This window comes from Ixodes scapularis, unplaced genomic scaffold, assembly GCF_016920785.2.
Source record: "Ixodes scapularis isolate PalLabHiFi unplaced genomic scaffold, ASM1692078v2 PGA_scaffold1__304_contigs__length_218370807, whole genome shotgun sequence".
Classification (NCBI taxonomy): domain Eukaryota; kingdom Metazoa; phylum Arthropoda; class Arachnida; order Ixodida; family Ixodidae; genus Ixodes; species Ixodes scapularis.
In genome coordinates this window covers 46,194,271-46,206,373 of record NW_024609846.1, presented here as the reverse complement: position 1 = coordinate 46,206,373, position 12,103 = coordinate 46,194,271, and the positions used below count along the sequence as shown (strand labels likewise).

The 12,103-nt window shown below is 43.5% G+C and overlaps 1 protein-coding gene across 1 annotated transcript; it reads right to left on the bottom strand.

Moving 5' to 3' along the window:
* Positions 1-3,162: 3,162 nt before the first annotated feature.
* Positions 3,163-7,437, bottom strand: LOC121835701. The gene has a single exon (XM_042290152.1). It carries the CDS (start codon positions 7,435-7,437, stop codon positions 6,265-6,267), a length of 1,173 nt encoding a protein of 390 aa, XP_042146086.1. The 3' UTR covers positions 3,163-6,264.
* Between the last annotated feature and the right edge of the window lie 4,666 nt (positions 7,438-12,103).

Below are 12,103 nucleotides of genomic sequence, written 5' to 3'. Positions count from 1 at the left end.
GAAGCCCCTTGCGCTTTTTCTCCAAAAACACCTCTCCCTTCTCACCCCTTCCCAGCCGTTCCGAATTCGTAACTCTAACGAGCTAATTACGGTTTTGACCCCCTTACATAGCGCGCCCGTTCCACTGTCAGTGTTTTCTTACGACGTCGAGGATATGTACTATAGTTTAGACATTCCTTTCCTAATTAAGTGCGTTGATGAGGCCATCAATGAGTTCGGCCTGTGCAGGTTCCAGAACGCTTCAGGCCTTCCACTGTCTGGGTTTATCCAGTTGCTCCAGCTTTACCTCCGCTCTACAATGATTGAGCAGAACGGAGAAGTGTTTATTCAAAAATCAGGTGTATGCATTGGGTCTTGCCTGGCACCAGTGCTGAGTGAAATCTATCTTTCCTTCGTTGATAGGACAATCGACGAGGAACTACGGAGCATCGTGCCCGGGTGTCAGGTAGTGCGCTATGTGGATGACTATCTTGTAATTCACCCCACAGGAACCCCGGTCCATTCTATTTCGCCTTGTTTTCTCAGCGCGGCAGGCAGCCTCAACTTTAAGAGAGAGGACCCCACGGAGGAGGGACTGCAGTACTTAGACATCAGGTTGAATACGACTACGACGGGTATCTGCTGGGCGTTTCGGCAACGTTCGGAGAAACCAGTTCTTCCCTTTTCCAGCTCCCATTCCAGGTCCGTTAAGACGGGGGTGGTCACTTCGTTGATCACCTCTGCACGCAGCAGGTCGTGCAGTCACCACTCAACCTCGAGTGTGAAAACACAATTTAACCGCCTTCTCAAGGCAGGTTACCCGATGGACCTACTCAGTTCTGTCACGCGGAGGCTCATCGTAAATCGAACTCCCCGCACCTCACGGGCTGCTCCGGGCGGGGGGATCGCCTGCATTCCCTACATGCATAACGTGGCGCACCGCGTCAAGTCTCTCGCGTCCCGCTTTGGCACCAAGGTCATTTTCAAATGCAGGTTCAAACTGGGTTCCATGTGCAAACTGGTTAACAACGCCAGTTCCCCCCCCAGCATGTGCAAAAAAACACGGCTCTCAATTCGTTCGATGCGCAAAAGAAAAAGTCTACTCGATTCCTTTGACCTGCGGTGCGGAATATATCGGCCAAACAGGCCGATGCATAAATGATCGCCTCCGAGAACACCACATTGAATGCGCGTCACAGCCAGAGGGGTCATTGCATCCTATTATAGTTCACGGTAAGGAGTGCCAGGCATGCACGCCTTTGTTCAACGAGACCAAAGTAGTTGGGGGGCACCGGGAGCGCTATGGGAGGGAGATAATTGAAGCTTATTCGCGACTCCAGCGACCTATAGGGGGCGCCACCACCAAACAAACATGGCGGCTGAGTCCAGGTCGCGTCGGCTCGGCCGGGCCGCCTGAACAGGTGGCGCGTTCAATTTAACAGATTTTATTTTGTTTAATGCCCAATTTTATAGGTGTCTGAACTGAGACGGTTAAGTGTAGCCGGCCCAGATAAACTTGCAAAGCATAGTTTTGTTTTGCCGGTGTTTTTTGTTCTTTTCATGTCAAACTTTCGTTTCGGAGATTTCGTTCAAAACCGAAACTATGGGCTCCGGAGAGGCGGTAATATACTAATCAGTTTTGATCATCTAAGGAAAGCGGCAATGACTACAGAATCGTTCCACAGAAAGTAACTTTTCAACTAACTCGCATGCCTCTACCATGCGACTTATCTGTCCGCGAAATCGAACCTTTGTGCGTATCCGCGTTTAAGAAACAGCTCCAGTCGTCTGCTCGGTCAACAACACAGGCTGCAGGAAAATTACGAAAATTAAAGGGACCATGAAATGACCTTTTTACTTTTTCCAGATAACTTTTACATTAAACCGTCAATGTTCACTGAATGCCGAACAGGCATCCGTTTTCGTCTCGGTTTATTAACTTTTACACAAAAAATTATTGAAATATCGACTTTTTCATTCTCTCCAACTGACCGCAAAAGAAGCCGTGACGTAGACCGTTTCCGGAACCGGAAGTTCTCTCGGCAGTAGGAGCATGGGAGTGTTAGCGGCAACGAGTTGGGGTGCGCCGGTAGGTTTTACTGCGCTGATGTCACCGACGTATTTCCTGAATCGGCGCCTCTCATCGCCGCATCGCAGCTGAGCGAAATTCAATGAGATATGTTGCGCTACAGCGACAGCATGGGACTAGTCCCATACGCCGGTATGCCTGTTGGGAAGTGCTTGGCAGAAGGGCCGGCCCGTGTCAGTCGTTTGCAAAGCGACGTAGATGGCGTTTTTCGCGGCCTCGGAGATGCAGGAGCGAGCCGACGTTAAAAAAGATACGTTTGAACTACGAGTGTCAGCAAGAGCCACGTAAATACCTGCTTACACTCGGAGCGGACGCGCGCGCTTGATGGAAGTCTTGTATTCGCGCTGTTGGTAAGCGCTTCGGGACCGTTCTTTTACGATTGCAACTCGATACTGACGCGACACTCGGCAAAGAAAGGTTGGACCGGGGTCGACACGTGCAGTCTGTCAGAATAAAAATGGCATACCATGTAACAAAGTGTACATACCGTGTTACGAAGGTAATCCATACGGCGTTTATTTCAGCTCTATATCACACAAAACAAGAAGATAGAATCGACGAGAGTCCCTTTTCGACGAGTGTTCGTCAACACTGCCTCGGAAAACAAGGGGAAGAGATTGACCTCCTCACCTCTTAATCTAGAATTGAGGTCAGTGATCAAACTATAATACGGGAAGGGTCCACAAGGGTCGCGCGGGCATATTCCATTTAGCACGCCAGCCGGTCGTAGGCAGACGGTCTTGCGACGAAGCAACGCAGCGCCGAGTCGGAATGCCTGCTAGGCCTATACGCTTCGTCGGAGTCGGTGAATCCAGCGTTCTTGTTCGTCGTGGTCTGTTTTAAGTACTGTTTTCTTGCTGCTTGAAGTCGGCACGCGCGGGAAGAACACGTAGAAAAATAAACGTTCAGTCAGTCAGAGTTTTGAGAGGAAGGAAAACAAAGAAAATAAATGTTCGTCGGTCGCCGTCACCCAAGTAACTGGCGGCCCTGCCCTACTGCGCACGCGCAGTAGTTGCTTCGTTTACCACACGATAGATGGCGCTTGGCTCTCAGCATTATCAAATTTGGCAATTTTCGCCACACATCTCTAATTATTTTTATTTTTATTTATTTGGAAATACTGTCGGCCCTCACTTGAGGGTCATTACAGGGAGAATTTTATAACAATACAATTACATACACAAAAAAGCCGCGGAATTTACAAGGAAAAAGCCAGCAGACACAACTCTTTTTGGAAGAAACAAGAAAAAATATGACATTCTACATAGTATTAAAACAACAACAACAACAACAGTTTTCACCCTTCAAATGTCCTGTTTATGCTCCTATTGGCTTAACAACTGTGCGATAGACTGCTCAAAGGAAGACACCGTTTCAATATTTACAATCTCGCTGGGCAATTGATTCCAGGCTTCGATTGTTCTAACAAAGAATGACTGTTTAAACGTATCAATTCTACTTTTGAAAGTTTGGCACGTTTTTGTATGGTTTAATCTACTGGATCGTTTTGAACTTGAGGGAAGAACGTATTTACTTGAACTTAAGTTCAATTTGTCGTTAATTATTAGAAAGAGCAATTTCAAGCGTGCGATTTCTCGTCTTATGTGCAAGGGCTCTAGATTGCTATTTCGGAGCATTTCCGTTGGGGATGCCGTCTGTCTATAGTTACAGTGAATAAAACGTGCTGCTTGTCGTTGAACTTTTTCTAAACTCTCAATGTCTTTCTTTGTGTAAGGGTCCCACACGACACTAGCATATTCCAGGATGGGCCTAACGTATGTTTTGTAAGCTACTGTCTTTATCTCTTTTGTTGCGTGTTTTAATTTATGTCTAAGAAAACAAAGCTTTTTATATGCCGATGAACAAATATTGTCAATGTGTTTAGACCAGGTTAAATCTCTCGTAAAAGTAACGCCGAGGTACTTGAAACTTTCCACATTGCCCAGTTCTGTATTTCCAATGCAGTACTGAAATGGAAGTGTGCTCCGTTTTTTAGTTATGTGACAATATACAGATTTAGTAAAGTTTATTTTCATATCCCAGTGGTCGCACCATTCTTCTATATGATCCAGATAGTCATTTAGAGCTCTTTGTTGATCCTGAGATTTAATTGCTGAATAAATGATGCAATCATCTGCAAAAAGCCTAATATGAATATGTGGTGGTGTTCCGTGTGCTATGTCGTTTATGTACATCAAAAACAGTAGGGGCCCTAAAACAGAACCTTGCGGTACACCCGAATATACCGGAAGGGAATTTGAAACATGCCCGTTAATTTCAACACTTTGACTTCGATTTGTTAAATAAGAATTTATCCAATTTATTATCATTGGCTCTATTCCGAAAGTTTTGAGTTTTGACAAAAGCTTCCTATGTGGCACCCGGTCAAAGGCTTTAGAAAAGTCTATAGAAATTACATCCAGTTGCTGTTTGTCATTTAATATGGATGCCATGTCATGAGCCGTTTCAACCAGTTGTGTTACTGTTGACAGTCCAGAGCGGAACCCATGTTGTTTGGAATAAAGCAACTGATTAGTATCGAGGTGATGTAATATGTGTTTGGCTATTATATGTTCCATAACTTTGCAAGCTACGGATGTTAGGGAAATCGGTCTGTAATTGTCTATGGTCAGCTTGTCTCCTGCTTTAAAGATTGGAACGACTCGTGCACAACGCCAGTCCGTGGGAAGTTGCGATGACTGCAATGAACTCACAAATAAGCAATGTAGATAAAACGACATCCATTCGGCGTACCGCCTTAAGAACATATTAGGTATCTTATCGGGGCCAAACGCTTTTTTTGTGTCAAGGTCTAACAACTTTGATAAGATTCCTTCTTTTGTTATTATCAATTCTGGCATAGTGTGTACGGTATCATAACCTTGCTCAAATCCTGACCTTGCATTTATATCACTGTCATTGCGTGCATTTTGCTCCGTCAGTTTTTCCCCATTGTTCTCGTTATTTTCGTGCTGTGCCTCGCGTGTGAATACCGACTGGAAGAACAAATTGAAGCTATCTGCTAGTACACTGGTGTCAGTTATTACCCTTCCGTCTAATGTGATCTGCTCTATGCTTTCTTTTTTTGGATTTAGATGTCGCCAGAATTTTTGGGGGCTGTTTTTTAGAAAGTTTTGAAGCGTTACTGTGTAGTAACTGTGTTTAGAGGCTTTCACCATATCTTTAAGTTGTTGACTTAATTGTCTCATATTAACACTGTTACCGTTCTTTTTTCTACACCTTTTCAGTCTGCGTTTAATGTGTATTATATTTCTTGTGATCCACGGATTATTTCTTTTCGTCTTTTTTATCCTGTTCGGTACATATTTATTAATGCAATAGAAAACTATCTCCTTGAAGCAGTTCCATGCACTCTGAACATCACCACTGTGGCACAATAATTCAAACGAATTAAACGATAGTTCTAAATAGTCAATAATACTTGTGTCGTCGGCACTTTCAAAGTCCTTGTATATGAGTCTACACGGCACAGAAGTCACAGCTGTTTTGTCACATTTTATAGTCAATAAAACCATCTTATGGTCAGATATGCCATCAACCACAGATACCTTATAGTCAGCAATATTATCACTTAAAAAAATTAAGTCCAGCACAGATTGGGTAGTATCGGTTACTCTAGTGAAGTCCTTAACCACTTGGGTAATACTGTGGCCGAAGGCAATCTCAAGCATTTTTTCACAATTTGCTTTGTCCACACTTCCAGCATGCAAAAGGTCCCAGTTAACATGAGGTAAATTAAAGTCACCTGCCAATACTATTCTCGTATTATCATTAGCATATGTATTAAGGACAACATCCAAATCCTCAAGAAACCTAATAGGGCTGTTCGGGGCACGGTAGGCTGCGACGACAAGAAAAGATAAATCACCATATTTTATTTTACAAAACAGCATATCATCCAAACAATGATCTAAGACTACACATTGCATATTAATCTTAACAGCGATAGCAACGCCACCTCCACGAGAAGCCCTATCTTTTCTTATTAATTTGTAGTTTGGGGGAATGACACAGTCACTCTTTACATCCGATGTAAGCCATGTTTCTGTCATGATAACAATGTGCGGGGATTGACACAGCAATATACTTTCCAGGTCGGCAACTTTATTCAGTATACTTCGTGCGTTTAGATTGATTACTCTTAATTCTGCAGGAACATTCGCTTGGTTATCAAGTCATTCGCCCCTTGCACTGTGGATTCTTGTAGGGAATCGTTGATCCTGCTTCAGATCCCATTCAAAGGTCTGATTATTAATTTTGAGTTTGTCATGCACTAGAAACACTTCATCCCCATTGGCTTTGTTTTCCGAGGCAGAGTTCCATAGTTTCTTACGTTTTTCTCGGGTCTCTCTGGCATAGTCGCTACTTACACTAATCTTCGTCCCTTTTAACTTTCTGCAATTCTTTAGCACGGCTAACTTTTCATTATAATTAAACAGCTTTATTATGACTGGCCTGCATGATTCGTTTCGTTTATATCCCACTCTGTGAATCCTTTCAAGGGACGCGATTTGAACACCAAGTTTAATCTCAAATAGTTCTTTTATCACCTTCTTTTTCAGATCATCTTCACTTTCTTTGTCTACTTCTGGTATTCCAAATACTAGCAGATTGTTCCTGCGGCTTCGGTTCTCGAAGTCAGTCAATCGGTCGTTCTGATATTCTATCGTTTTCTCGAGGCTTTGAACCTTCTTCTCAATTTCTTTTACGTTTTCATTCAGAGCCTGAACAGTTTTCATTGTGATCTCAATTTTGTTGATTTTACTGTTAATCTCATTTACACTAGCTTCTAGGCGTGACTGGTTAACTTTCATATTCTCTTGGTTTGTTCTGATTTCTTTTATGTCCTCAGCAATTCGGTTCTGGTTAGATAAAATCTGGCGTACCATATCCTCAACGTTTCCGTCAGGCCCAGGGTTTTCCTCTACGTCTCCGGACAGTAAAAGTTGCCATTTACAGAACAATACCACAACATCCCAACATTCTGACAGAATTTCATGGCACTTTTGAGGACCCGGCAGGACAAACAAAAATCTACAGTCACTACGGAACTCATGTGCATTTGACATGTAACTAACCTGCGTGACGAACAAGGAATACTTCAGCATCTTGGCTGCTGCGTGGATGCCGGGCCCTCTCAAGTCCTGCTTGTCCCGTTGTTGCTTATGTAGTCCAGCTGCTGATGACGTCGATGTCGTCGTGATTTGCGGCAGCCAATCGTGGCTGCTATGCAGGAATTGGGTCGTGTCCGCTGAGTCATGTTGTGGCGCGATGAACTGGCCTGCGTTCCAGATCGGGCAAACAAGCCACGGCAGCATCTGCGTGACGAACAAGGAATACTTCAGCATGCTACAAAATGTGGATCTGAATATTATTTAACAAAACTTTTAGGAAACATTCGCCGGCTATTTATTGTTTACGATCGCGGTGCTGGTGAGGTAGGCTCTTACCCAATAGGCGATGTGGATTCGGCTGACGTGCACCGATTCTGCGTATGCATCGTAGTGAACAGGCGAAGGAAGGAAGGCGCAAAAGAGTCCAGTTTTCTTTTAAATGTTCTATAGCAAATAATTTTTTTTGGGCTCCCTATTTTTGTGTTTTTGTGTTTCTTTTCACACCTTTTACGACGTGCGGTGGATGAAACTCGATTTTAAAATCATTTCATGGTCCCTTTAAGCAAGCGCTTCTTGAGTCAAGGACCATGTTAACCCGCTGGCGCCCCACTAAGCAGCTGATACTCGTATTTCAATCCAGATTTTAGCGAGAAGTCATTTTGACGAGCGGGTTATGTATTACATTACGTAGTATGTCCCCCTAAGGTGATATTAGTATATCTTCGGGTTGAAATATGAGCTTAGTTGACTAGCTATTAGGTGAGCTGCTGAATAAAAGTATATTTGAGAGGCAGAGAGATACTACTTAAACTTAGCCAAATGGTTCCATAGCTGGCAGCACGGAGACAAACTGAAGAGAGTCTTCATCGAACATTCACGCAGAACCTCTCTGCATTGAACTTTGCTTCGAATCTTGAACGGAAAAAAATTAGTATTTTTTTTGGCCGGTCAACCTGACCAATGTAGACGTATAATGCTGCTGGCTTCGACATCCTCGTAATATAAATATTGGAGGCGCGATAGGTCAAAATGCCGTGACAGCATCTTACGTCGCGAGACTCGTCCCCCACCTTTTGAAAACAGATAATTTCCCTCATTCATCATTTGCAGCGAGCAGGCTTTCCTGAATCAAGTAACTGCGAAATTAGCCAAACACCTTCAGTATGGTCTAGAGGCTTTTTCGGCAAAAAGCAGCCAAGATGAATAGCCAACGCCCCGACCGGCGTGAGTGGCTCAATCTTGAAGCTAACCGAACACAACCAAACTCAAGAAAAGCAGCTATAGAACCTTCCCATTCACTTGACTGCAACATTGATGTTTCCTCCAGTGCAATGCCTCGTTTGTCATCCTCAGTTCACTGTTCTACATCCTTATAAAGAAGCCACTTATCAGCTACCAAGTAGTCGTCACTTTGAATGTGATTCGAGACAGACAAGAAATCAAAACGTTTTTCCGTGATTCCTCCCCATCCAAGAAATCGAAAGCACGCGACCGTGTGTTGTGGAGTAAACGGGCTTTCAAACACGTGATGGAAGGAAACAATTTACTGAGGCCTCACCACACTAATGATCACTCAGGCAAAGTTAAGAAATATTCGGACCTTCGTCAAAATACATTATTTGTTCGCCACCGCGCCGACTACACGTCTCCGCGAAAGCCACCAGAGACGCGGAGGGGCGCGGAGCGACCTGGACCGGCTGGTTCCCGGTTTTCCCGCTTGGTGGCGTCCGTTTTGCTGGAGTTGCGAATAGGATGACTACCACCAAGAAAAACATTGCCTCCCCATCCCTCTCGTTGACAAAACCAGAACTGGTGTTTCTGAGGCCGGCGTTTTCTCGGACTCCAGTTGCACAACCTTGAACAACAAGACCCCCCCTCGGCCTTCGGCCGTCTATCAGCTTCGCATGTGGAAACGCTATCTTCCCGTCCCTCCCCCCTTTTCTTCCCTCTCAACCTTCTCTCCCTTCTTTTCTCCCTCTTGCTCGTTCCCCCTTTCCCCACCGACGGTTGTTGGTGCAGACTTCGCTGGCGTCAAATATATGTTGTTGTAAACTGAAAGCTTGTACATGTCTGTTTTTGTCCCTCTGTTTGTTTTGTGCTTTCTTACTGTTACATCTGTCCCAACACGCTCGTCAAAGTCTTCTAGAAGGGAGATGTTGAAAAGTTCTGAATCCGAGACTTCTAATTTAAGAACTAGTTAGGACATCAAAGAACGGCAGACGACACATACAACTTATAAAAGCAACGAGAACAATGGACAAATAAAATCAAAATCATATATCCCTGTTGGTTGCGAAAAAGATGGAGAAGATAGTAACGTTGGTAACTATAGTACAATACAATATACCCCGGGACGAAAACAAAAGTGCCCGTAAGTGCCGCAGAGGACAAAAAAGCGCATACTAAGGTTCAAGTTACGATATAAAATAAATGAAAGTTGCCAAGTGTGGAGAAAGGCACCAAATTGGACGAACCGCAAAAAATGAACAGAAGAAAAATGAACAAAAGAAAAAAATCATTATCTCCATGACAACAATCGCACTGTGGCTTTTTGGGCAGCCGCGTCGATCGGCAGCCGCCGAACAACTGGGGCTCACGATGCGGCACGTCGCGTGGCCGAAATCAACCGAGGACGCTTGCGATGTTCCTCATTTTTTATTCTTTATCTTCTTCCCCGATGGAAAAAAGAAACGAATGAAAACAACATCTTGCTGTTCGCGTTACCTTTTTTATTTTCTTATTCTCCTTTCTTGTTCAATATAAGAACAAGTAGTAGTTTCTGCAGTGTGCCAGCGAGGATTCTATAACAACTATTCTGCGCAATGCGCCGAAAAACTGAGGGAGAGGAGGAGACGAGAGAGGACGCCAGATTGCCGAGCTCTGATTGGATAGATTAGTGGGTAGACCGAAAGCCAGCTGCCTTTGTCTCCACTGCACTCATCGAACGCGTTCGAATGCGGAACGTCGGCGTCGGGCGTTTGGCTCTCGCTTTCGGACGCGTTAAACGAGTGAAGTGGAGACAAAGGCAGCTGGCTTTCGGTCTACCCACTAATCTGTCCAATCAGTGCTCGGAACTCTGACGTCCCAGCCCCCTCTCGTCTTGTCCGCACCATCCGTTCTCGGGGCATATATATCGAAGACTTTGGAATCCGTGTCGTGCTGCACAGGACAGATTGCTACAATACAGTGTAAACACCTCTTTTTTTCTTTTTTTTTTCAACCAGGCTGACAAATTTTGTTTGCCCAAGTATTCAAATAATCATTTTGACGTTTATTTGTCTTTTGCAATAAACTTTTATTGATTTGTTTGTTTATTTACGCTTTTAAGTACCCCCAGGGCCCAGGGGCATTGCAAAAGGAAGTTGGTTGCAAGGTATGGGAATAAAAACAAAACAATTACTCTTTTACTCTTATCCATAAAGTATGACGCTGCGAAACCTTCGGCGAGTCGGCGTGTTTCCATGAGAACTCCCACAAGAAGGAGAGACTAGGCATGTCAATGCGCTCGCTTTAGCATACAAAGGTTATTCCTGGGCTCAATTTCCATCCGCTGTCCGTGTTTTTTTTGTTTGTTTTTTTTTACATGAAAACATTCATATGGAACAGAGACATTGGCTGTGGCCTCATCAGTGCTGACAATAGTTCTCGGCAAATCAATGAATGTGGATTGCATACGGCGCTCCGCCGGTATTCCTAACGGTAATCGCTAAAAGAGACGAATTTGCAAAAAAAAAAAAAAAAAAAAAAAACAAGCGAAGATAAGACGAAAACTTGAACATAATAAATTGTTCCAGACTATTCGTTAAAACCGATGGTATTGACTCCACGTAGATTTTAATCTGGTTTCGTTGAATGCGTATATTTGCAATTTATGTACGATAAAGCTTCACGCATGGTTAATACTAAAATAAATGGCGTCTATTTTTTTTTAATTTTAGTTCTCGTGCAATTTTCGGATGGTTTTCTGCACAATGAATCAAGACTTAATTTAGCCACCAAAAATTTATTGCTCGCGTCGTTTTTTTTTCTTCTTTTTGCTCAGATGTGAATTTTTTGTTTCCAATTTACGTCTCATAATAGAAGTTCAAGTGAGTGGTTTACGCCTTAAGGGCTTCGTCGTTAGTTTTGAAGGACCACAAGATCTTATCGACGTGATGCATTCTATTGAACGCATACAAATAAGTTGAGAATAGTAAAACTACTTTTACAGCATCCAGCAAGACTGGCGCTCTTGAGTAACTGACGATCGATGCCACAAAACACGAATGTAAACTCTTGGACATTCGCTGACGTTACGCTGGAGTGTAACTATAAAGAACCCATAATACTATCTGACTAGCGAGAGCACCGCGTTAAAAGTAGATAGTTAGACTCTCACATAAGGTATGAATTCTCTAGCAGAGGACGTGACACCAGCTAATTGTAAGGCCAGCAACGTCAAGGCACTTTAAGAGCACCGAAGAATATCATAGCATACAGCAAGTAAGCACGTGTTAGAGAACAACACAATTAAATTCTCATTAAAACAGCAATTCCGATTCAACTTTAGGGAAACATCCGCTTTTTGTTCGAAAGCTTTCCAAAGACTCCAAATGACAGTGAAATTGCGACTCATTCGACATCTGCAGTTTATTTTATTCACCCTCAGACAAACAAATGAGTTAAAAAAAAAACGCTGCCAACCTTACATAAAAAACTGCAAAATAGTGTGTCGAATATTTTATCACAATACAAATCTATGTACACCAGAAGCAGAATATCGATGTACAATGCAACGAGATGGTCGTGCGCAAATCCTCCTACACCTTAAAGGTGCCCAGGAGGTTTCTGAGATCGCCAATATATGGCGATAGTTCACTCTGCGCGTTCTAAGTATCCTAGAAATCCATAAATCCTAACG

Bases quoted from the DNA above. Each gene is read 5' to 3' on its own strand.
- LOC121835701 (XM_042290152.1), bottom strand. From the start codon at position 7,437: ATGCTGAAGTATTCCTTGTTCGTCACGCAGATGCTGCCGTGGCTTGTT.